We start from the raw sequence: 25918 nt of genomic DNA on the forward strand, positions 1-25918 counted from the left end.
TAGATTTTGGCATTTATTGCGATGCAATATGGTGATCATTACAATATCTCCTCAGTTTATCTATTATACAATGTACAAACTAGATTAAAAAAATACCATAAATAAACAAAATGCTTCATGTAGCTAATTCTCAGCATCAAACAAGAGACATGAACATAGACACAGATAGACCACACTAATCTAAAGGACTAATTCAACAGAAATCATAATTCATACAGGTGAAACAAGAAATGAATAAAAAAACACAAGCAAATCACATAGTTTGTTAGTAGGATCCTCCAGCATGTAACTGGTAAGAGCTTGTAATGGTACATTCTGTCTGGCTCCTCCCCCTCTCTCTCTGGTAACTTTGCATATTCAGAATATTCAAAGATCGCTGGCGCCTTGACGAGGGAGTTTCCATGTTGTGTGGATTTCACACGACACACACACACACACACACACACACACACACACACACACGCACACACATGCAGACATACGAGCAAACACGAAACACATTTTATTCAAGTCAAGCCCAAAGCAGCGAAATAAAAAAGTTGGGAGCCATTCTGCTTATGCACACCATCACATATCAGCCTTCACAAAACGGATCATAAAAGAATGAAAAACAGAGTTGGATAAGAGGATGAGGCTTCAGTCTAAGCTCTCAGTAGCTCAATATTATCTGTGGCCGCGTCCATGTTTTTTTTTTGTTTTTTTAGAAAACTCCACAGGATGGAAGTTCACAAAAGTGCTGCTTTTCTCTTCTCGTTTTCTTCTTCTTACTTCGGATTTTGTTCACTTCAATCCACTCCTTGTATTTCCTCTGGTGAAAGGTCCCTCTAAAGTGCATGAATGAGGTAAATGAAATTCTTCTCGAAACAGGTCTTTATCCGTTCTGCAATTCAGACGGGAACCATTGTGTGTTGCATGTGCTGCATCTGAGACAGCATTTCTTGTTGCACACTGGCAATTAGTCTGTCCTGGTGTGATGGTGTGATTATTCCCAGTCTGTCCATCTCCCTGTGGGTGCAAAGACAAAGATACTCATTCAGACACATAAAGCTACGATTTGTCTTCTCTTAAGGAAGAGGCAGTGCAGGATTTTATGCCTCAACGATGACAACGGGAGGAATAATGATTTTTGTTTTTTGGGGTTTTACCTCTTTTTCATGAATGTAATATCTAAGAAACACAGGTCAAAGGTCAAGGTCACTGTGACTTCATAAAATACATTTGTGACCACGAGAGAACATGGAAGCTGAGTCTCAGTTCAGGGACTGATTCCTTCAGAGGCTGCATTTGAAGACAGATTGCATCACAGAGGCGCTGCTTGGCTGTCACTTTTCAAAGGCTCCTTCAAATGCTTTCTTTCATCCTGGAATACAAACTACATGTGTTCAGCTCTTTTGCTCGGGCAACAGCGATAAGAGCTAGATGAGCTGGTGACGCAGATCATGGAAAACCTCTGTAGACCAGACCGTGTCTCAGTTTGGTTCGGCCTTCGCTGTCCCTAACCCGTCCACGAAGACTGCGTCCTATTGTGTCATGTCGTATTGTATCGTATCTAATGTAAAGTATCGCATTGTATCATATCTCATCGTATCGTGATGTTTAATTGGATAAAATGGTGAAGTGGCGACAAAGGTCAATTTCCCTTTGACATCGCAATGTTCTGCAGAAGGACCTTTCTGACTTTTACTTAAAACCATACCTCTAGAAAAGAGAGAGACATTATCACCATGTTACCTATAAGGTTGATGAAAGAGATTTAAAGGTTTCCCTAGATATACAGGAGCTTCCTGGGCTTCAGTTCCTGCTCAGTGACTCATCTGAACCACTGTTTAACCTCCTCTCCTCTATTAATAGCCAACCCTGTATAACAATTAAGCTATAACCATAATATCAAGTTGTCTGTGCAGCCACAGCCTGATATAGTTTCTGCCATTGTGCTTCCCGTCAAGCTTCTTCCTGTTAGAAGGGAGTTGTTTCTCTCCATTGTTGTTTGTTGTGGGAGCTGTTGAGGTTTCTCTTAAGATCTCTTACTATCTAAATTACTAGTAGATTGAGATTTTAATGTAGGTGATTTGGTGCTATATAAATACAATTTAATTAAATGGCTGTAAACCACTGTTGTCTTTCAGATCTATTTAAGCACATACAAGAGAGTGGTAACATAGGAGGTTAATATTAGAAGTCACGTCCCTGAGCATGCTGAGTAACATGAGAATCCAGTTCCAGTGTACATGCACATAACACTCTTAAGAGCACTATTCATCGTGGTGGAGGAATATGTTGCCCATGTATTGTACAGAGCTCTTTTATGAGTCTTTAAGTGTGAGTTGTATGACACAGATGAATAAGCTACATCAGACCATTCAGTTGAAAGATACAATAAATACAAATAAATCCCAGTTCGACATCAGGGAGATGCTCACGTTTCTCAGCACGTTGGTAACTCTCACTATACAGGAGCTTTATGTGGAATCAGTAAACTTGCTGGATCATCGAACACACACATTTCTGATGGGGGAATTGTTTTTACATTCTGATGTTGACAATCCAACAAACAAACCTGCCCCTGGCCAGGTGTTTGGAGATAAGAGAAGTTTCAGTTTATTTGTATCAGTACAACGGAGAGCAATGCCATGAAATATATAAATATATTTATTTATATATTTATATATTTTTTTTTTTCTTCTGCTGTTTCTATAATATACATACAGCTTATATTTTTTTGTACTTTCCACACCAGCAGCACAAGAACACTTTCCTACTGGACACTGACACAATCACATCATTGCATTCCATTCCTGTATCTATAAATATGCTCTCCGTATGTGATTTATGTATGTGTGTCAGTGATGTGTTAAGTGTACAAGCTACTGGATGATCTGAATTTCCCTCGGGATTAATAAAGTATCCATCTATCTATCTATCTAATTTCCTTCAAGGTGAGTCCGTCCAAAACGGTTCGGTTGGGACCATATTTCACTCATTTCTGTGACGGCTGACTCATCACCCTGCCTTCACGCGTGCCCAGAAACAACTGTATGACAAATACCTAACTCTGTCAAATCTCTAAAGGTACTTCTTGCCAGAAGTGACTTTTTTCTTGCTAGAAGTGACTTTTGAGTACTAAAAGCTTTATGTACTAATTTCTAGATTTTTTCCTGGAGCTATTGACTCCTCTCCCATGGCCAGTAGATGTTAAACTGAGAAGCTCTCTCACCTCGCTGTCTGGCTAGTGTCGCATGTTGCACAATCCAAAGACGAGAAATCCCTGATGCACGTTGTTGCCAAGATGTAAAAAATAATTAGTACACAAACGTTCATGGCTTTTTAGACACCAATGCCAGGAAGTTCAATGCTCTTTTGAAGGCTGCGCAGACATAGTGTGGGGACATGTGTCTAGACTGAGAGAGCCGATAAAGATAAATGTGGACTGCGCACTCATTTGACCTGGGAGTGAATGCTGACTGTGTCCGTTCTCATTGCAGACGAAAGCCAGATGTTAGTCGCTCTTTGACCAGTGGAAAAGGGACTTTACTGTGTGTAGTTTAATGCTACAGTGCAGGCAGTGTTAATGTTATAATGAGGACGAAATGAATTTCATCCATTCTGCGTCAATTCTTCAGTTTTGTTTTTTGGTTTTGAGTGTGATTGCGGCGTAAAGGTAGAAATCCTGTTTTGAGTTTCTTTTTTGGCAGCAAGAAATGTGATGATTAAAAAAACGACTCTCACTTTAATCCATTTCTCACATGAGGGTACACTTACTGGTGTGTGAGAGCCAGAAGAGTGTCAATGCTGGTGTATCCCGCTGCTGCCAGTGTGTCTGTGTACCTCTCCAACCCTGCGGCCTGCAGCCACTCACAAACCGACCACTCCGGCACACACACCTCGGGCACCACTGACACACACACCTCTGAAGCCATCCCTGACTCCAGCATGGTGGGTGTAGGTCTGTAAACGCAGAGAAAGAGAAGGGGGGGCAGGTTGGTGGAGGCAAAGTTTATGAATAGTGTGAAATCAAAGTGAAATAGTGTTGAGTATATGTTTCAAAACATGTCGGTGAGGGTGTGAGAACATTTTAAGGGTCCCTATAGAAATATACATGTATTGGTGCCTGCATACTGCTGTACATGTCTGTGCCTACACACCTGTCCCCTCCTGTCCGACGCAGAGTCCCGGGGTTACGGATGAGTTTATCCAGCATGTTGAGTATCTGGCTGAAGGTGGGTCGCTCGGCTCGGTCTCTCTCCCAACAGTCCAGCATGAGCTGGTGCATCACCACGGGACAGTCCATGGGAGCAGGCAGCCGGTAGCCCTCCTCTATCGCTTTAATCACCTACAGGACAGATAGAGGTGGAGGATGAATGTTTTTATCAGGTTGAATCCAAAGGAAAGAGTTTCAAAATCAAGAATAAAGAAACTACAGCTCTATGAGGTTGTACATGGGCAACATGGTGCTTTGGGCTAAATTCTAATGCTGGTGTGCCACCACTCTCATGATGATAATGCTAACATAATGTTTCTTTAGCAATATAGTGTATTATTTTAGGGTGTTTGCAATACAAACTGAACTTTGCATGGCTTTCCTCTTGCAGATGCTCCTCTATTTGACATGGCAGTTCTTCCCAATCCCATTGTAATGGTGCACAACAGCATCCTGTTTTTTGCTGTTATCATGTGAATAAATCAATTCAAAACCACTTTGAGGTTTTCATATGAGAAAAGACGAGGAGCTCATTAAAACTGCTTTAAAACACAACTGCTGAATAAATAAAAAGAAGAGATCATATTTATGTTTTAAAAGCTTCATTATTTTTGGGTTTTCACAGATCTTTCCAGGATGTCTCGTCGCCATCTGCAATTTATTTTAATATATTTGCAGCTTTGAGCAGCTCCTGTATCTCTTGTGTGCAATGCATTGTGGGCCCATCCTTAACATAAATAACACACTCAGAAATAATGCACCTTTGGTCAAGTCTAAAATGGAAAGACGACAATAAACTCTGCTGTGGATGTAACTGGATCCCACCTGAGGAGTTACATGTAGGTTCAAAGATGCTAACACAAACTTATGGTTGGTTGTGAGGTCAATCAAAACAAACAGAGAAAATGAAGTGCAGCTCAGTGTGTATTAATTTGCTGCTATATAAAAATAATTCAAAAATATGCTGGATAAAATGTCTCATCAGGACATTTCTCTGAAACTGCATAAGTTGAGAAGATGAAATCAATCATGTTTGAAAATGTCCATATGCCAGACTGGTCTCTGTGACCTCCTCAAACTCAACAAGCTTTGAGCTCAAAGTGATGCAAATTCGCTTTGAAACAGCATTTTTCTCGCAAACCCTCCGAAACTCTTCAGAACTGAATCACCACAAAAATGTATAAAGTGTGCTTGAGCGTCGCTGAGGGATAATTCTAAGCAGCCATTACTTGTCAACTTTGTATGAAGTTTAAGTTTTTATCTTCAATAAAAATGTCCTGTGACTGGTGGAAAGCATTATTTCTGCTGTTCGGATGATTTAAAGGCAACATTTGCAGAGGTTGAAGACACTGGGTCAGAAAACAGCACGTCACACAGAGGGCAGTTTATTTTTCTCCAGAAGTCGTCTCTATAAATATCCTAAAGACGGAGAGCCGGTTTCATTCATCCATCTGATAAACATGCTTATTCAAAATCCAATTTGAGGAGTATAAAAAAGTAAAGGTTTAATTTGACTTCTCTAGAAAGTGGGAGCAAATAGACTATTTATAGGGAAACTTTAATTAAATAATGGGAGAACTGTGACTGATGTTAAAGTTTGTCACTGAATCCAGAGCTATTAACTGTTGTTTAGACAGGAAACTTGAAAAGAAACTTATCAACATGAATATTATTTTTTGATAATCCACCATTTCACTTCTGATCATATTTAACTCATCAATTTCACTGCTTATAATTAATGCAAGTCTCGACAGCAGAGTATCATACAGATGCATGATTGATTTTGTATGAAACCGGTTTGATGAGCTCTTTTCTGACTCATACTGCATCCGTCCACCAATTTTCGTGACAATCCGCCCGGTAGACTTTGTGTAATCTTGTTCACAAGCAAACATGCAAACCAACTCATAAACAAACAAGTGGCGGTAATAACAACGCAGATGATCCAGCGCTTTCCTTTGATCGTACCTTTAAGTGAACATTTCATTTCAGGAACTAGCGATATAAAGATTACTCACATCCTGGTTGTTCATGTCCCAGTAGGGTCTCTCTCCATATGAGACCACCTCCCACATGACGATACCGTAACTCCACACATCGCTGGCTGTGGTGAACTTCCTGAACGCTATCGCCTCTGGGGCCGTCCACCTGATGGGGATCTTCCCTCCAGGGGAAAGGTAAGTCCCAGTGGTCTCCTACAACAGCAGCATAAGTCATAACGGGGTCAGGGACTGAGGGAATTTGTTGATTCCACCATTTAAAAACATGTACAGCATATGCCCACATTAGTTTAAGTTTAGTTATGCTGTGTGTCTCACCCTTGTGGTGTAGGCAGCTTCTGGGTCGTCCTCCAGAACCCGACTGAGGCCAAAGTCCGACACCTTACACACCAGGTTGCTGTTGACCAGGATGTTCCGAGCTGCCAGGTCTCTGTGAACGTAGCTCATGTCTGACAGGTACTTCATACCGGAGGCGATACCGCGCAGCATGCCGACCAGCTGGATCACCGTGAACTGGCCGTCATGTTTCTGAGATGTTTACACGACAGAGACTTTTCTTTACATTTTCAGTTCACCAGAATAACGTCACAGAAAAATACTGAATAGTAAACCGCGCTTACGCGAAGAAAGGCATCCAGGGATCCATTCTCCATGTACTCTGTGATGATCATCAACGGCTTGCCTAAGTGGGTAAAGGAGTTTGAAACATTAGGCTGAATTCAAACCTGCACATTAAGTTATTATCAACACACAACTACCACTCACATCTGGTGATGACGCCCTCCAGCCTGATGATGTTCGGGTGGTCAAACTGTCCCATGATGGAGGCCTCGGACAGGAAGTCCCTCCTCTGTCTGTCAGTGTAGCCCGCCTTCAGACTCTTGATGGCCACGTAGATCTCCCTCTTTCCCTGCACACGCAGCCGGCCGCTGCACACCTCCCCAAACTCTCCTACACACACAGAGCAAACAGCAAAGTAAGCGCCAAGTCGGCATGTGTGTGTGTGTGGGTTTGTATGAGTGTGTGCAAGCGATATGATCAGGCTCACCCATGCCAATAACCCTCTCAATGTGAATACTGCTAACATCGATCTCCTTGGCAAACTCATGGATGGCCTGATCGGGGTCCTCATAGGTGAACGGGTCCACGTAGATCTTCACCCCTAGAAAATGGAGGGGAGGAAGCAAGGGAGGAGAGGAAGGTGTGAAGAGGAGGGTGACAAATATGAGTTGTGTAACGGCTGCATATGTTATGTAAATGTGTTTGGCAGTGTGTGTATACGAAGTGCAGAGAGACGGAGGAGAAAAAGAGCATCCATCTGTCTCTCCGTTGTTTTGACAGTGTGTGTGTGTGTGTGTGTGTGTGCAGTGTGTCTACCTGGGTTAAGATGTTTCTCCTCCTCTGAGTCCTGCCTTGTTTTGCTGTACTTGCTCCTCCTGATGAGACGTAAAAAAAAGAATGGCCATTAAACCCACCGACAGAAATGACAAGCAAGAGCTTCCCTGTCACTTTCTCTTCACTTCATGTTTTTTACAGGTGAACTGATAAAGAGACATTCACTGTGCGACGCATCGCTTTTAATTTGGTTTCTCTTCCTGCAGCGGCGCACATTCATTCATTGGGCTTTCCAGGGTTCACCTCGCTGAAATGAATGAGAACAGAGAGCCACGGGCTGCGGGCTGCGGGAGAGACAGCGAGCGAGCAGATGAAAGCATTTAAGGCAGAGAGGGAGGAGGGGCGCCGCCTCGGGTAGCACAAGATAAAAGCTGTTTTCCATTAAACAAAGAAACTGTCAAAAACACCTTTGTGGGTGAGCAGGTGTGTGTGTTTGTGTATGTGCATGTGTGTGTTTGTGCACGTGCATGCACTCGCACAAGCTACTGTGCGAGACTGTGCACGCGAGGGGAAGCTGACACACAAGCTGCGCTGGTGAAGAGACAGTAATGACAAGTCAGGGACAAAGGGATTATCACTGTCTCCACTCTAATCCCCTTTAAAAGCTCCAGGTAACACACACACACACACATTATTTAGCCGCACAAAACTAGGAGAGCTGTGTGTGTCTGTGTGTGTGGGGGGTGTGTGTGTGTGTGTTTTTTTGTGTGCATTAAGGCAGTTTGGTCAAAGCAGTGGTGAAGGCAGAGGCAGCACTGATGGGAAACTTCAAGCCGACCTAACAAGCAGATAGGGCAGCACGACTTCCAGGATGCTTTTAGTGTGTATTTGTGTGTGTGTGTTTGTGTGTGTGTGTGTTTGTGTGTGTGTGTGTGTGTGTGTGCGTGTGTGTACCTGCGGCTAATGATGAAGACAGCTGCAGATATCAGCAGTAAAATTCCAACCCCGCTGACAGACAGCAGCAGGAAGGCTGAGTTAACTCCTTCTCCAATCAGAGGGAAGGGATCTAACGGGGGAAGGACACAAAAGTCACCCACCAGAAAGTTAGAACTTCATCATGATAATAAAAGTTTTGTGTGTGCTCTTCAAGTTCTGAACATTATTGTTACAATACCTGAATTGGTGGAGAACTCGAATGGAGCGCTGAACTCTCCGTACCCGGCCGCTGTGCGAGCACGCACATGGAACACGTACACCGTGAGGGGGTTGAGACCCGTGACGTCCACGCCGCGAGCGAAGGTCCTAATTATGCGGTAGGACCTCTCTCTCTGATCCTGATTAGGGGACAGAAAAGCGGGGTCACTTTCCATCGCTGACAAGAAATCTATCTTCATCATCAGCGATACATAAACAGCGGGGCCCCATATTGACATTCCCGAGAGCTGCCCGAGCTGCATTAACCTGCAGGCGGCTCACCTTTTCATAGAACTTGACCTCGTATTCCAGGATGACCCCGTTAGGCCGGTCTGGCTGTTGCCACGACAACGACAAACTGTGCCTGGTGACATCGATGACGAGGATGGATGACACCGGAGAGGGAGCTGAGCATGAGAGAGATGGAAAGAGATAATTCAGGCACAATGGTGTGAGTTTGTATAATGACATACTGGATGTTGTGTGATAATAACGTCTGTAATCATTTCACAGCCCAAAGGTATGTAGGCTGTCTGTGTGTCAACAGGCCCGTTGACCCTGTGCACCTGAGAGCTGACCCAAATCCCATTCCTGCCTATTCCACAGGGACGAGACCTATCCTCCACTCTCTCTCCTCTTACATCCCTCCATTGTCGGGGCCTTTACGGAGTTTGTCCTCCTTTGTGGCAGTTCACATGATACCGGGGCCATATGGCGGCGCAGGTTGGACGTGACACATCCCAGACACGCTCTCGTGCTGTGCACACACAGCCAAGTTATTTCCCGTGGGGGGACAACTCGGAACCGAGCAGGTGTGCTACTTTCTAAAACGCCAGCATAAAGTCTTAAACCAATGACAGTTGAGATGTAACAGCGCGCAACAAAAAAAAGCTAACTAATGGAGAGCATGTGTGAGGGAACGCCAGGGAGCAGCTGACACCCTCTCAACTAAAATGAAACACGTCATAAAACCGGGGTGATTTTTCAAACACTTCCCCGGTCAAGAGCTGACGCAATGAAAATCCCACAGTTCGATTCACTGAGGTTTTTATTTGTCAAACTGTTTCCTCTAGGACTTCAGGCAGCCCTGTCTGTTTGTATTTAAGTCAGCGATTTACATTTCCAAGAATGCTTTCTGAAATCCACTTGAGAACACCCCTACAATTAATTGAGCGGTTGTTAAGTGTAGGAGGACAGAGTAATAACTATGGCAACTGTGACAGTGATAGTAAGAGCAAGCTTTTCCAGTTGAGAGAGAGAGAGGGCGAGGGAAGTGTCTTGTAGTTGTGTTACATACTGATGCTAATGGGGAATAATCTCTGCCTGTTCCATGATGGATGTGTCCTTTGTGTTTGTTCGACGGTGGTTTTAGTCTGTGACGATCCATTGTAGTATTATACTGTAACATCAAAGCAAATCTAAAGCAAATGTATTGGTTATATATATATATATAACAGTTCATCTTATCGGCTTCACACTTGGCACGTGTATTTTTAAAGGCCAGAGGAAGTGCTGTGTTGAATTTGGTGCGATTTGGACACGTGATATGTTCAATGTTTATAAGCTTGGAAAAAAACGGGCCACCAGCATTCTGTAGTTACAGAATGAACCTCCAGAGACTGTGAACACAATTGGGTCCAGACTTTCTCTGGAGTTTGTCTTTCACACATGGGGAACAATAGGGCAGAAGATTCTCCGGTTCAAATGTGTTCACCCAGCAGAGATCAAGTGTTTTTGTTAACAGGACATCAACAATGACATCGGACCTCATCAACAAAACTCATCAACAAAACTCTGTAGACATCTTTGTCTGTGTATGGCACAACTTTTTCATCCAGAGATATTTGTATTCTCTTTATTTTCTTTTTATGTTTTGCTCACAGTGATTTGTTCCGAGCTAATTTTGTTCACAAGCTTTTCTGGATGCATCATGCAGTGATTTTAAGCTTTCAAATGTATATTTAGCATATAAGATATATTATAGTAAAATATATCAATTCCAAATACATTTACTTCCTCTTTTTAACACAAAAATGCATCAGCAGTTGGTGTTCTGCAGTGTTTTAGAGCGGATACCAGCCCTATCATGCTCATATATAACTACATATAGGGCTAACTCATATCATTTTGAACATTACCCATGGGGCCTTGCTCCCTTGTGGACCATGTGCACCGAGCAGCAGATTGCATTGTGCTGACCCACATACAGACAGAACATCTATAAGCACATTTTTACTGCAACAGTAAACAGTCTGACAAACTCAGTTATAACACTCCTCATTCTCACCAGCTTGGTTGGTGGTAACGGTGACAGACACACTCTGGGCTGACCCTGCTCCGCTGGCCAGGGAGACCCCGTTGCGTGCATGGACGATGAAGGTGTAGTGCGTGTGGGCCCTCAGCTCGGTCACCACCACCCTGGTGGTCTTCAGGCGGGTCTGGCCGGGGGAGAAGAGCACATCGGAGCCACAGGGAAGGCAGAGCTGAGAGCCGGAGCCAGAGCCGAGTCTTGGGTACTCTTCAGATACAGGTCTGCTCTGGAAGACGCTTCTCCCTGACTGGGTTTCTGATCCCACAATGCCCTGGTCTGACTGCATGCCTAGGCCACTGTGCTGAACCTCAGGCTTGGAGACGTTGTGATTCCTGGGGAGGTCCTTGCCGGCGGTCCGACTGTGGCCCCCTGTTTGACAGATGAGACACTCCAAGCTATAGCTGGTATCGCTCCTTCCTCCCAGCCGACGGGGGGGTGCCCATTCCAAGACCACAGAGGTCTCATTCACAACTGAGATGAGCTGCTGCGGGGCTGAGGGTGGCTCTGAGGAGGACACAGGGGAAAACCTGAGCATGAAAAAAAACTAACCACATATACTGCACATCCTGTACTACACATCAGGGAGAGTTGTTTGCACGGCGGTTGAACTGTAGACATATTGGATCAGACCCAAAACCATGTAGTTCCTAGATGTTTTCGATGGGCTGGATGTTTTACTTCAGAGGCATTTCTCTCTCACTTTGTGTGTGTGCGTGTGTTCATGTTTCCCAGGCGAAGAAAACCACGTGCTGTATATAGGCATAATTAAGTTTACGACACACAGACCAAGCTCTCTAGCTCTGTCACACACACACACACACACACACAGAGAGAGAGAGAGGGAAACAGAGAGAGACGGAAGGGTGGGGGGGGGGGGGGGGGGGGGGAGAGAGAGAGGAGAGGGACATTTATTCACTCCTCTTTAGTTTCTTTAGTTATCACTCCCAGACAGGATGTAGATGGTGGCTTAGTCATAAGTAATGGGATCGTGAAACAGAAGTGGCATTCAGACAAGTTTGTGTCTCCCTCTGTTTGGTAAAGATAGAGAGAATGGAAAACAATGGGTGTTTTTTTCTCTTTATTTGCCAGCAATGCACACATGTTGTCTGTTTTCACTTATGCAATATCTTATTAGCGCGGGCATGTGTGTGTGTGTGTGTGTGTGTGTGTGTGTGTGTGTGTGTGTGTGTATACTTACGGGTGCAGGCCATAGAGGCAGGGTCGCTGTCGGCATGGAAGAATCCAGAGTGGCAGTCACAGACTGTTGTGCCTTCTCTGAGCGCGTGGCTGTGGGGGGGACACTTGGAGCATCCTGCATCAGAAGACTTGGCCTTGTAGAAACCAGCAGAGCAGGCTGCAGAGAGACACATATCCACTTTAATATTCATCCGTGCAACATTAATAAAAGTCAACAACATTCAAAGATTCAATGATATTTACCCACAAATATCCCTAACTTTTGAGTGCATTTAATTTGTATAGGCCACTGTACCAGAGTCTTTCAAGGCAATGTATGGTCTTAAGGGGACAGAGGGGAGGTGGTCTAGTTTATTTGAAGGAGGTTACAAAAGCCGACATCAAGCAGCTGCATGATGGCTAAGCTGTTCAGGTGTTAACAGATTTGCCAGTTTGTAGAATGGGCTCATCTTTGCAATTTTGTAATAGATGCTTGAAATGGTCCATTTCTTGCACATGGTCACGTGGGTGTCACTGATCCAGTGTCAGTGCGTAACAAGACACACAGAACTGTCAATAAGAATAACTTCTACAACTTAACATGGATGCTATTTATTTCAATAACTAGTGGGGTTTCTATGGAGATGCACATGTAATAATAATAGTATTTGCAGCATTCAGTGGCTAATTCGGACGTTGGTTACCATGACGATGGTTGAGGCTTTGAAGCTTTTGTACGAACAAATGCAGCTGGAACCGTAAACTCCTCGATGGAGGAACAAATTGACACGTTATTGTTTTTCAATCACACTAAACTAGATTTATATGCGTTTTTCTGACACCAGATCAAATATTCAATCGGGGTTAGGGTTCAAGAATGAGCATATGAGGTGACATGATGTTTTTGATGTGATAAAACAGTAGAGAAAATCCAAAATATTTCAAACTGATACCTTTCATAATACTTTATGTGGAAGAAAATGTATTAAATGCATCTTTCAGGTAATTTATTTTGGTAAGAAACACTGCACAAGGTACTTTTAAAATTTTTAATTATTGGTACGTTTATTGAAGCTGACCCCTGACCCTTGATACAACCTCTGATGTCTTCTAAGTCGATCTCTTAGAGAGCCCAGACAAGTTACTCAGCAGATGGCATTGTTGTTTTTTTTGCATTCGAGCATTTGAATCCACAGACAAATAAGTATAAAGAGAAATCTGGAGAGAGACACAGATACAGCACGAGGAGCAGTGGGCACTTTGACTTCTTTTATCTTTGGATTTTGATGAGGAAAGAAAAAAACACACACACACACAAAAGAACGCTCGCTGATCAGCTCCCACTCACACACACAGAAACAAGAAACATTAGCAGCGACCGCATCAGAAACTCCACGACGCCAGCAGCCCACACAAATATAACTGACATTTAAATATATGAACGAGGGGAAACAGAGAAAGAGAGAGGGTGAGGGAAAGACAGGGGGGAGAGGAGGGAGGACTTCATGCATTGACGGAGCAACAATACAATAAATGAATGCATAATTATACTGCTTGACATCCACTGGTGGAGCAAAGGAGATGGCAGAGCGTGCCTGGTTAGAGCCTGGCTCTTTTCTCTCTCTTTAATTTCAGGAGGAAATCCTTCATTTGTTTCAACAGCGATCATTCTTTTCAACACCTTTTTCATCATCACTCCCTATTCATTCTCCTTTCTCAATCCCACCATCTTTCCGGGCTCCCTCCCCCCCCCCACAACCCTTTCAAGACTGGGATGAAGACATCCCAGTGGGAGTGGAAAGGAATGTGGGAATGATCTGTGTGTGTGTGAGTGTGTGTTTTTGTCCGGTGTGTGTGTGTGTGTGTGTGTGTGTGTGTGTGTGTGTGTGTGTCAGCATGCTTTATGACACTCTCATCAGTAGATGAGAGGGAGAGGAAGTCTCCCCTGTAATCTACTCAGGCCGACCATCCTGCCCCATCTGCGTGAGCCTCCGTAGATTTGCTCTTTCACACACTCACTCGCCCTCCCTTTCACATTTTTCACGACCTCCCTCATTCGCTCCCTTGTGCACTTCCTCATCGACCTCCACTTACACGGCTTTGTGCCTCTGCTCACTCTTTGTGCATCCCCGTACGGATCCCTCTCACAGTCAAAAACCCGGAGAAAGCTTTGAAGCCAGCGCACGGTGTTTACAGCTCGATGTACTGATACCGATTCAGATGAGACGCGCATGTGGACCCTGTACTCTAAACCAGTGAAATCATAAACACATTTACAGCTGATAAGAGCAGCTTTCATCCGGCGAATAGCTTATCGTACAGTCAGCTGATATCATCAGACAGAAACACATTGTTATCATTCTCCTGCTGTTCGGTACATTCCTTTCTTTCTTCTTGTCATCAAAATAGTCAAGTCAGCCGTGGACGGGAACCAGAGGGAATTAAAAACACTGAGAAAAGTATTTGACCTGCTGAGGATTTAGAGGTTGATTACAGGGACTCCAGAAGACGCTGCCAGGGGGAGTAGCACGCCGCCTTTGTCTCTGTCCCACCCAATCCTCCATCCTTGTCTCCAGCACAGAGGACAAAACGAAGAAGGAAGAGAGAGAAAGGAGGAAAGAAAGGAGCAAGTGCTGAAGCCATAAACTTCCTTCAGAGCCCTCTCATGTCTCTGTTCTCTCTGTTCTCTCTGTAGCCTTTTGTGTCTCTCTAAGCGTTGGTTTCAAAAAGAGTTTTGGGGGGGGCAGTGCTGGTGACCTGGAATAAGAGCTCATGAGGGCGTCATTAACCCAACATTAACCCTGCACTGCGCGGGAGCCTGAGCTAAACTGGACACAAACACACACACATACTGATAAGATAAGGTGAAACCTGGGTTAGGTGTGTGTGGCTGCTTGTGTGTGTGTGTGGGCATGTTCACGTTCTGCCTGTTAGCACGACAGTTAATACGCCGTTATCAGCTGCTGGGCTGTTTGAGACAAAGAGAAATTGGCAGAGTCTATAAGGGATGGGAAAAGGTTGACTGGGAAAGACAGAGCGAGAAAAAGACTGACAAAGTGCGCGAGATAAAGACGAGGAGAGAAAGAGACGGGGGGGGACGAGGAAGAGATACTTAGGGGAAGGTGCCCTTTGATTACTATCAGCATTGTCGGCATTTGCATATGCATTCTTCTGCTCGCGAAAATGCAAATGCGGCTCATTGTAAATCCAACTAAGATCTTCGTCCGGCACACTGTATGTGTGTTGTGTGTGTATTCTCCTTGACCCCGTGTTATCTGTCATCATCCCTTGTTCCTTCCCTGCAGAGGGGTGTAGTTGGAAGGAAGTACCCCTGACCGCTCCACCTGTCTCTGTGATGGATAGAGGGAGGGACGGAGTGACGGATGGATGGATGGATTGATAGACTGTCACTCGAGAGGGCGGAACGCTATTAATCACAGGGGTCAAGCCCTGTTAATTAAAACCTGCAGAAAGGCTGGAGGGGAAGACACGATTCTTATCTTTCCCTACTGTATGGCTTTATTCAAAGGATCGCCTGCCTCCCTCAAGGATCAAACCCACCTCCCGTGTGAGATTGGTGCAAAATTAATTTCATATCTTCCATCTCCTCACAGTCAGTTTGCATTTAAAACCTTGGGGAGCGTTCTCAATGGAAGCCGCGGCTTTAAGTTTGTCTAAATTTAAATACTAACAAAACACTGGTGTTTCGAAAAGAGAAGTGTGTGTGTGTGTGTGTGTGTGTGTGTGTGTGTGTGTGTGTGTGTGTGTGTGTGTGTGTGTGTGTGTGCGTGTGTGGGTATGCCTGCCCAAAGCCAACAGAGCCATCATTAGCATGTGAAAGGGGCTCGACAACAATGCCCCCCCGCGCTCCCCATCACACTCCGATCAGCCCCACCACCAGCAGCAGCAGCACCCCCCACCTCTGACCGCGGATCAGGGAGAAGAGACGGAGAAAGAGAAAGGAGGGATAATGAGAGCAACATGGAGAGAGACGGAGAGCGGAGGTTGTTCCGCTGCCAGGGAGCCACAGACGGACTGGTGGAGCTGGCAAACCTCCTCTACATTAGGAGCAACCTGGGAGAGGGAGACAATAGCTCTCTCTCTCTCTCTCACACACACACACACACACACACACACATACACACACACATACCTCGATTGTGATGGTGGAATGCAAACCATTACCCCCACCTGGGTTTGACTTGCTTCAGACTACAGACAATCACTTGTGCCATTCCACTGTCTTTGGCTGCTTTGTCACCTGCCACACACACACACACACACACACACACACACACACATACACATGCATGCGCTCTCTCTCTGTTTGCCCCACTCCTCTCTGGGCATTCCCGGGCAGTCCTCCAAACTGTCTTTGTTGCTTATAAAATTGGATATAGAATACACACACACACACACACACACACACACACACACACACACACACACACACACACACACTCACACACACCTACACACTCTAAATCTCAAATCCAACATGTACTGAGTCCAGAGATGCGTTGCAATAATTAGAGGCACTGAATACAGCGATTACGCACTCTTTCTATCATCTGCTCACTCTCTCTCTTTCTGTCATCTCTCTTCCAGTGTGGCTCTCTATGCTTCTGCCCCTCTCTCTCTCTCTCTCTCTCTCTCTCTCTCTCTCTCTCTCTCTCAATCTTCCCTCTTTTCATTCCTTCAGTCCAAACGCTTTCTACTGCCGACGAGTCCCTGCAGGTGCATTGCAAAAAAGAAGCACAACCATGAAATCTCTCCGGATGGAGGATAACACAGAATCACACACACACACACACACACACACACACACACACACACACACACACACACACACACACATTCCAACCCTGCCAGGCCGTGATCAGAATCTGAGAAGAAACGACCAGTGGAGAGACAGTGAAACAAAAAGTAGGAGGTTTCTCTGTCATTCCCCCTCTCCAACCGTTCACATTTTAAATTCTCTCTGTTCTTTCTCAACCGCTCGCCCCTTGTCTCTCCAACCTTGTTTCTGATCCTCCCAGACGGATCGCAGCTGTCAAACTTTTGACGTCTTCATCTACCTCGGTCATGACCCTGCACTCTGCAGCTAAACTCCCTCTCTGTGCATATGTGTGTCTGTATGTGCCTGTCAGTCAGAGCTTTTGACGTCTTCATCAGGCTCAGTCGTGATCTCGGTCTTAACCAGGGGTCTAAAGAAGAGGGGGAGTTCCCTGTCTCTTGTGTTTCCCCGCTCGTCTCCTTTGCACCCGTTGACGAACCCCCAGCAGGGGAGGGGCGGCTCGGCATTGATGCCTTCTGCTGTCAGTGGCCTTCTTTCAATCCCCCTCTCGGCCCATTCAACAGCTAATCCCTTCTTCCTCTCCAAAGCTTCTCCTCTCATCCTCTCCATCCTCATTACTCTGTGTCAACACTGAAAATGAACTTTTCACATTTCACCGCTTTGGCTAAGTCGACTCTTGTTTCAGCTCAATTCAGCAGCAGCTCTTGGGGGAAGTTAGATCACACTGACAATGCAAAGGTATTCCTGCAGTAGACGGCAGACGGTGAAAAATGAAAAACTGCAAGTTAAACAAATTTGCTGAAAACTGCAATGAATCTAACTCATGAGATGTACTACACATAACAGGTGGCCATTTATAACAGAGAAGAAGAAGAATGTGCAGAGATTCTACGCAACACAAGGATGAATAAACAATTTGTAGGATTTTGTCTCAATGAGAGTCTGGATTAGTTTTTGAGCGTTCGCTATAATTTGGGTTTCTTAAAGAAATAGAGAAATCTATGCATTTTATCCCTTTCACTAGAATTATATGGGAAGACAGATAACATCATCATGTGCGTTAACATGTGAAGCTGGAGTCAGGGGATGATTAGCTTTAGTTAAGCATAAACTAAAAATGAGGGAAAAAGTCTAGACTCTTAGTATATCTCTCTATCTTGTTGGATAGAGAATGTTTGCGTTCTACAAAATGTGGCACTATTCCTTTAAGAAACGTTGTCAATGCAGCCTGTAGTCACAGGGGGTATCTGTCCCTGCTATGTTCGAACTAAGTCTACTTGTCTGTTATAGAGACTAAATGAAGACATGAGAGTCTAGAATATCCTTTTGACCTCTGGGACGGGACGAGACACAGAACATCTAAATCTCCTGACAAATCCATCTGCCTTTTCCCTCCATCTTGCTCTGCTTCCCCCCCCTCTATAAAATTCAGACTTAGAATTGGAGCAGCATTAAGGCGAACCATCCAATACCGCAGGGTCAGAGTTTTTCGCTGAGCAGCGTTCGGTATTCATCCAGACTTTGATGGATTCCCACTGATGCAGCTGAGCCCGGCCAACAGCCTGACAGGCGGCGAGAGCGGGGAGACGGAGACGGGAGCAGCGGATAGATAGATGGCACTTCACATCTGCTAGAGGTTCAACAGAGTCAAGGGTCTCTCCTAAATCTAAGTGAGGAGGAACATCTTTCAGGCCTCAGGGACCACCCCGCAAACCTCCTCCTCTTTTCAGTGGGAACAAACGGGTTGAGCTGGGGTAAAGGTTTTTGAGAACGTTTGTCACTTCAAAATTTTGGCAACTGCTTTTTCCTGTTGCAAAGAAAAAAAAAGGATTTTTCTTCCCTCTTTAACGCCAACTGGCCACAACGACCCCCCTCTTTTTATGTCCGTCTCTGTCTTTCTGTCTCTCAGCATCTCTCCGCCTCTCTTTGAATTATGGGTCTGTTTGTTATACAATTAGTCTTCTGGGATAGGCTTCATAAATAAAACCGAGGGAACAGATCCGTTAGTCCCACTCCTCTCCCCGTCTCTCTCTATCGGTCTCTGTCCATCTGCGTATGTGTTTGTGCAAGCCAACATGTTGTGTGTCTGTTGCGTGTGAAACTGAATAGGGGGAGTGAAGTTGTAAAAGTGTCTCCACCGACTCTTGACTTCGCCCAACTCTCTCACACAGACGTGCACATTTTCGTTGTCTCCACAATCCCAACACTCACTTCCAAACAATACACGTCATCCATGCAACATGTATGTTGGGGAGAGGTGTGAACAGCTTGTATAGTTGTTACTGTAAAGTTCAGGCCAGATTTGTATGTGTTAGAAAGACCGTTTTGACCAGATGGCCGTTGTTATGTCAGCACACGTCACACTAAGACCTGAGAGCTTTTACTCATGAGACTGCATTCAACTGTAAAGACTGCATGAAACACTGTTTACAGCCTCGATTGATTAGAAGAAACAGTTAAGGTAAAATATAGGATATAGATTGTGTTTTGATTGATTTGATTCGATGTGATTCATAATATAGATATAGTTATTGTAACTACTGGCAGTTATTGGGAGATAGATTTCAACTAATTGCGAGTTTCTCAACAATGCACCAATTTCATTCTCTTGACTGAAAAGGATTCTTCTGTCAAGACACAGTTAGTTGAGCCCAGCCCATAGTACAGTAAGGCACCTGGTCAGTGTGTTCCAAGTTCCATAACATCAGGACCCTAAAGGTCCTTCATTAAAAGTGTTGTGGTTGTTTTGAATTTTTTCATTTAACAATGCAACAAGTAGCATTTTAGATAGTGTGTTCATTATTGACTTCAATGTTTTTTTTTGGCAGAGCCAGGCAAGAACATTTCCCTCTGTTTCTAGTCTTTGCTCTCCAGCTAAGCTAAGATAAACTAAGCTAAGCTAAACTATGCTAACTTAATTGTCTCCTGGCTCCAAGTTATGTCACACAAAAGTAACCGTTAACAACCAGTTGAATTAGCACATTTCCTCCATTAACGAGGGTATGTTTTTACCCCTGTCAGTTTGTCTATGGGCTAGATAAAACGTAAACTACAGGATGGATTACCATGAAGCCTGGTGGATGGATGTGGTATGGGTCAGGGAGGATCCTATTACATTTTGGTGGGGATCTGGATCAGGGCGGATCGAGGATTTCGTTTTTTCACTTTCTTGAACATTGCGAGATGTAGGCAGTTTATTTTTACTTTTCCCCCATTTTCACAGGCAGCAGTTCATGGATCTTGATGAAAAACCAGGCATGGACATCTATCTATGCCTGGTTTGTGTCCAATTTGGTGCAACATAATTTAATTTAAAAGGAGTAGTCTTGGCAGAAGGTATCTGTTCTACTGAGAGCCCTTCTAGTTATTAGCATGTTAACTTAACTATAAGTTGTCAGCGTTAGGGCGACATTAAAATAATGTCTGCAATCAAAAAACTAAATGTCAATTCCCTTTAAAAAATATTTAACAAAAGATTATATTTTCAAATAAAGAACTCTACAGTCAAGCTAGGTCCAACAACATCTGCACTGGAGAAAGTCCTGATGTAATTTATGACTGTGGAAGAGGTGGAAGAAAATACCCACATAGATAAGTTTTACTGTGGTGTTGTGGAATGCAGTGCATGGTTACATTCTGCCATTACCAGCATGTCACATGGGAATGTCCCTTTAAGACAGAATCTCTGAACGCATACTCTGAAAATGATGAAATAATCCACAGAATAATGTTTTCCATCATTAGCGAGCAGCTTGTGAAGTGACTGTCACTCATAGAGACATGGGATTTAGAAGTGGCGACACAAGGGGAGCGGAGGGTGTAGAGCCGGAGAGCAAAACGAATGAGACAACACCAAACAGCAAATCACGGTGAAGTATTCCTGTCGCATCCCTTACCTTTACACGCTCCCCCCTTCTCCTCATATCCGGTGCTGCACAGACATCCACCAATAGGAACGAGCCACTCTCCATCAGCCCCGCAGTACATTTTAGGCTCATCTCTCTCCTCTGATTGGTTGACACAAGACCCCCTGACCTCCACTAAGGAGGACGTATCAGCACCGGTGACGGTGTCGGGGAAAGTCGCCAGGTTACGGATGGTGAGCGGGCAGGTTTTGAAGAACACCCTGACAGACACCAGAGCGATGCAGGCACCAACATCCTGAAAGGCCAAGTAGAAGCCCTTCCTGGTTGTGACCTTTACGTCCCGCACCTCAGTGTTCAGCTTCATGATGCGGTCTCCGACGTCCACCTGGATGCAAACAGAAGGGAGCTCGATTAACGGAATGTGCGCTAAACTGTGTCAGCGATCAATCCGCTTGTTTAACCCAAAGTGGCAGCTGCAATTGGACCACGGCGGATCTTTACGTCTTCAGTCTTTGGCTCTTGTCCAGATGAACCTGCATTGATTGCTAAGGTGAAATAAGATTTAATGCCCACGACGCTTAACCCAGACGTCATGATAGTAACGCTTCCTGCTTCCCCCCTGGGAGGGTGAAATGGACGTCTGAGATAAAAACCCTTGTGAAACAAATAAAGAAATTACAGCCGAGTGCCAGGGCGTCTTACATTTTATCAGGATAGGAGCAAATTAAGGAGAGTGGAGGAGGGAGGATAGAGAGCTCAAGCCCTGACGGAGTTGATTAGTGTTACCTGGGTGAAGCTCTCGTCTGCCGCCACGGTGTCGACCTTAATGAAGCTGCTCTCTTTGATGTAGCTCTCCCTGTCTTCGTTTGACTCATGGTAGTACAGATTGAAAGTCTCCTACAAGACCAAAGAGACAGAGAAACCCCCAAAAAAGAGACTGAGGTGAATTAATCATTTTCGGTGCTCGTCTTTTCTCTTAATATGATAATGAGTCAAAGGAAGTTGGGGGAACACAGAATGATCATGCTGTACCTTGCAGGTGCCGGTGACGCCTGGCAGGCTGTTACAGTCTCTCAGTGTGAACTTGACCTCGACGTAGACCCGCTGGGCACCGGACCTCGGGATCCAGTCTGTCCTGAGCCAGTTGTTCTGACTGGGTTCTAGGACGTTACACACCTGGTACGTTCTGATGGGGATGTTCTTCTCGTCCATGATGCTCACTTCTTCCCACTAAGAAACACACAAAGACACTCACGATTGTACTACTCCACTCAGCAGGGCATAGGGTGACTTCATTTTGCATGTTTTGTGAACACTATAACGCTCCGTAAATATTTGGATTAATTTCTAACTTTTCAGGCACCTGCTGGTTTCCATTCATGCCAACAGAGGGAAAATCAGCTACGAGAAACTTCATAGAAACAGATGCTCCATAAAAGAGATCATTAATCATTAAAAATCGATTGCCAGAGCAGCTTTTCCCTATAATCAGCTGCCAAGTAGCAACGCTTTCAAGTGATACTGTCAGAAAATAATTTCTGGGGGAAACAAACTGTAAACAAATGTTTTGAAAAGGTAAATGTGACTGTGGAAGAATCTTGCATTTTTCGAGTTCGCAGATTTCAGATGATCATAACAACAAACAACATATTAACTTCAACAAATAGGGGTCTCAAAATCAAAACAATAACGAAAGGCCTTGTTTGATGATGTCGTGAAGCAACAGAGTTGTTGTCTTCAACACCATTGCCTATGAATATCCACCTGATGCAGCCTAAATCATGTTCACTCATGAGGTAATGTATTAAAGATTTATTCACGTTATGCAGCAAACGAATGAATGAATGATAATGATCCATTACGAGTGACCAATGGGAAGGTTGCAATCAAAATGTGAAACCAAAACCATTTGGGATAATGTAAGAACACAAGTCTATTTATTTTAGTCATTTCGAGCCATTTTCCTGAAGAATTGTTACACGTTATATCTTTGAAGTCTCCAAACAGTTGTGGCATGAAGTAAAATCGATGACATAACACTAAGTTTGAACCAAACTCTAATCACCAGCCCTGTAGGCACAAGCCTTGTCAGAAATACTCTTACAGAAGCGGTCACCAGAAAAAGCGTGCTCACAGCTGAGGATTCATCGTGTTGTTTTTTCTCACTGTCTGGCCTCATAAATACAGAGAAACAAGTTCAAGTACATTTCCGAAGCTGGGGAGCATCCTCTGATTCACTGCTGTCATTTGAAACCTCGCAGGCTTTCATTCGTCCCGCAGTGGATGCTGGCTCAGATTTGTCGCGACTCCCAAGGTTTTCGCAGTCACATTTTCATACAAGAGGAACAGGCTCATCCTTCACTACACCATCCATCTCCATCGAGCCGACTGTTTGCCTTGTACTGTGACCCTCCCAATGACCGCCGGGCCTCCCAACTCCAAATTGGCTTTTTATTACCGCTGAATGATAATATGTGCTCTCCCTACTACTGAGAGCTGTATACACACCAAATGTGCCGTGTCCAAAGATGGAGAAAGAGAAAGGAGAGTGGGTGTATGTGTGTGTGTGTGTGTGTGAGTGTGTGTGTGTGTGTGTGTCCAATTAGGCCTGATCGATACGCCATCAGGGACTGATATTACTGACTGATATCGGCTCATCACAAATATATCGATTTAATGATATTGATTAACAGATGTGCTGTGGCTTAATTTGACCTTTAATTATTTTAATTTAAATGCATTATTTATGTTTTTTGTATCAATCGTTGGATTTTTCCAATACCTTTTCATTTCTAATAGGGTTCACTATTGAAAATGTACTGCTTTAATGCCTTAACTTATCAACATTGGAATCGGTGTCGTAACCGTGTCTTCCTACATGTACAAGATGCGATATAAGTGTCGGCATGAGCATGAGCGTGTGGTTCTGCCTTTGTGTAGTGTGTGCTTTTGAATGTTTATCATGTGTGTGTCTTTGTGTGTATTGGGGTGGAGGGCTGAAAGAAAATGCTGTCATAGGGTATGATGCCTCCTTGTCTGGTCTCCTCTGGAGTCTTTGTCAGTAGACAGAAATCACAGCTGTCGGAGAAGAAACAAAAAACGCTGTGCACTTGCCCCTACCATACAGAGATGATGTTTTGTGTGTATGAACGTCGAGCTAAAGGATGCGGAAGGTGGGGGGGGCCTGTAATCAAAAGCTCAGTGCGTGCAGACCAAGACCCCGTCAATCACGCAGCTTGTGAGAGAATGAGAGCACGGGGACTGAAGAAATACGAGTCAAGTTCACCAATAACTCTCAAACCAACAAAGAGGTGAGGGACGTTCTGAGGAGAGGACAGAGGGAGGGAGAGAGAGGACACGTAGATGGCAGACCACAACGTGCCAACAATAAAAAGTACAAAAAAGATGAGAGGAGATGACATTAAAAAACAAGATATTTCCAGGAATCATTCTGGCAAATGCATGGTAGTAAAAAATCCCTTTAAAAAATCACACCCACCACCAAGCTGGTCCATGCCTTCTCCTGTGCCAAACACAACGCCAGCACTCTCATATTAGCACTTAAGCTCGGTGAACAACAGCACATTTCAAAAATCTGTGGGATGATTATTTACAGTTTCCAGACCAAGTGTGCGTGTGTGTTTGAGAGAGGGAGAGAAAGAGACGCTGTGTTTTCCAAAGAGAGAACGGGCTGTAAACAGAGTATCTGTAAAACACAAAAAAGAAGAAAAATGCTCCCACTCACCCCTCCCTCTGATGGACTGGCTGCCCATTTCAGCTCTCCTGGCACTGTCCTGGTATCCAGCAGGGTCACTGAAATGCACATACACACAGGTGGCATCAAATAAAACATTAAAAATAATTGAATTCCATAACAGTGTGGATGAATTCAATTTATTATACTTTGAAGTTAACCACACCTCAATATTTCCAGTAGATCACTGGGACAAACTGGATGGCTCCTGTTTATTTTCTGTAGCCTAAGATTATTTATATTGAATATCTTCATGTTTCTTCTATAATATCTGTGTGATTTCAAAATGGCACATTGGTTCAAGTGCGTAAAATCCAATTCGAAGTCAAAGAAACGAATAAAAAGTGATTTTTGGGCTTCAACTGCTCATAAATAAAGTCTTCGACACTGAACTACATCACTACACTGCGCGCTGTAACTCGTCCAGAGAACATATCCAAGAAACAACAGACAGAGGGACCCTGCAGCTGAACTCCATGAAGACACAACTCTGCGAGGAACCAGGAGCCTTAACAACTGGGCAATGTTTCCGCCCAAAATCTAAATTAAGTGCTGATCAACTTTTACGCAGATTTGCACCCATGCTGTATCATCCCTTCCCATCCTGTCTGGGACGCGCACGGTCGATGCGCACCGCCACGGCACCAGCTCCGGAACCCCCCCTGCTCTATAACTCACCTTCGTTCGGCGGATAAATCCTCGTCCTCGAACACGAAACCAGCGAAATTATCCAGAGCAGGCTGGAAAATATTCGGCATAAATCCGCAGCCATGTATGATGCGTGGAAGCGTGTGTGCCCCCAGTTGGCTGCAGTGCGCGCTCCTGGCTGAAGCGGCTCCATCCCGGTGGGAAAAGTGTGCGTGAATGAACCCAAGTGTGGAAGCGAGTTGGATGCAGCGGCGGATACGCGGGGCGGTCTCTTCACTCAGATGCTTCCCACAAACGCCATGTGCCAAATGACACAGGGTTTATGAGGTCCGTATCAGCATTTAGCTGCTTATCGTCTTTAGAAACATCCTGAAACATTTCTGGAAACATAGATGAGCTATAATTTTGTAGATTTGGTTATTTGTGAGGTCTGGGGATTTCAAACACGAGCCTTTGGGAAAACATTAAAACACTTTACTGCATATAGCTGACTATACATCTTAAGATTGATAAACATTTGTGAGATGTTTTATTGTTGAGTTTCCAATGAGACGTTCTATGATCTGAAAGGAGCAGTTTTGATCAAACTTTGAACCCAATGATCCCAGTTAAATATTAGAGGATACACTAATCATGTA

The 25918-nt window shown here is 44.4% G+C and overlaps 1 protein-coding gene across 1 annotated transcript; it reads right to left on the reverse strand.

The window, feature by feature from the left end:
* LOC128455029 (ephrin type-A receptor 4-A) lies at positions 1-25516 on the reverse strand. The gene is made up of 19 exons (XM_053438656.1): positions 25311-25516; positions 24624-24691; positions 21911-22108; positions 21665-21775; positions 20909-21263; positions 12237-12392; positions 11015-11542; positions 9010-9134; positions 8708-8867; positions 8488-8599; positions 7576-7634; positions 7247-7360; positions 6964-7149; positions 6819-6880; positions 6517-6726; positions 6217-6393; positions 4143-4330; positions 3760-3945; positions 1-1005 (listed from the first exon to the last, which is right to left on the reverse strand). Exons 1-19 carry the CDS (start codon positions 25471-25473, stop codon positions 888-890), a joined length of 3276 nt encoding a protein of 1091 aa, XP_053294631.1. The 5' UTR covers positions 25474-25516; the 3' UTR covers positions 1-887.
* Positions 25517-25918: the final 402 nt, after the last annotated feature.

The sequence above is a fragment of the Pleuronectes platessa genome, chromosome 13 (genome assembly GCF_947347685.1).
Source record: "Pleuronectes platessa chromosome 13, fPlePla1.1, whole genome shotgun sequence".
In the NCBI taxonomy this organism is placed as follows: domain Eukaryota; kingdom Metazoa; phylum Chordata; class Actinopteri; order Pleuronectiformes; family Pleuronectidae; genus Pleuronectes; species Pleuronectes platessa.

What these genes read in the sequence shown, in the direction of transcription:
- LOC128455029 (XM_053438656.1), bottom strand. Translation starts at nt 25,473, where the DNA reads ATGGAGCCGCTTCAGCCAGGAGCGCGCACTGCAGCCAACTGGGGGCAC. An exon ending in GGAGGGCGTCATCACCAGAT is followed by an intron (nt 6,881 to 6,963) that starts GTGAGTGGTAGT and finishes TTACCCACTTAG; the next exon opens with GCAAGCCGTTGATGATCATC. An exon ending in CTTCTGGCTCTCACACACCA is followed by an intron (nt 1,006 to 3,759) that starts GTAAGTGTACCC and finishes TTGCACCCACAG; the next exon opens with GGAGATGGACAGACTGGGAA.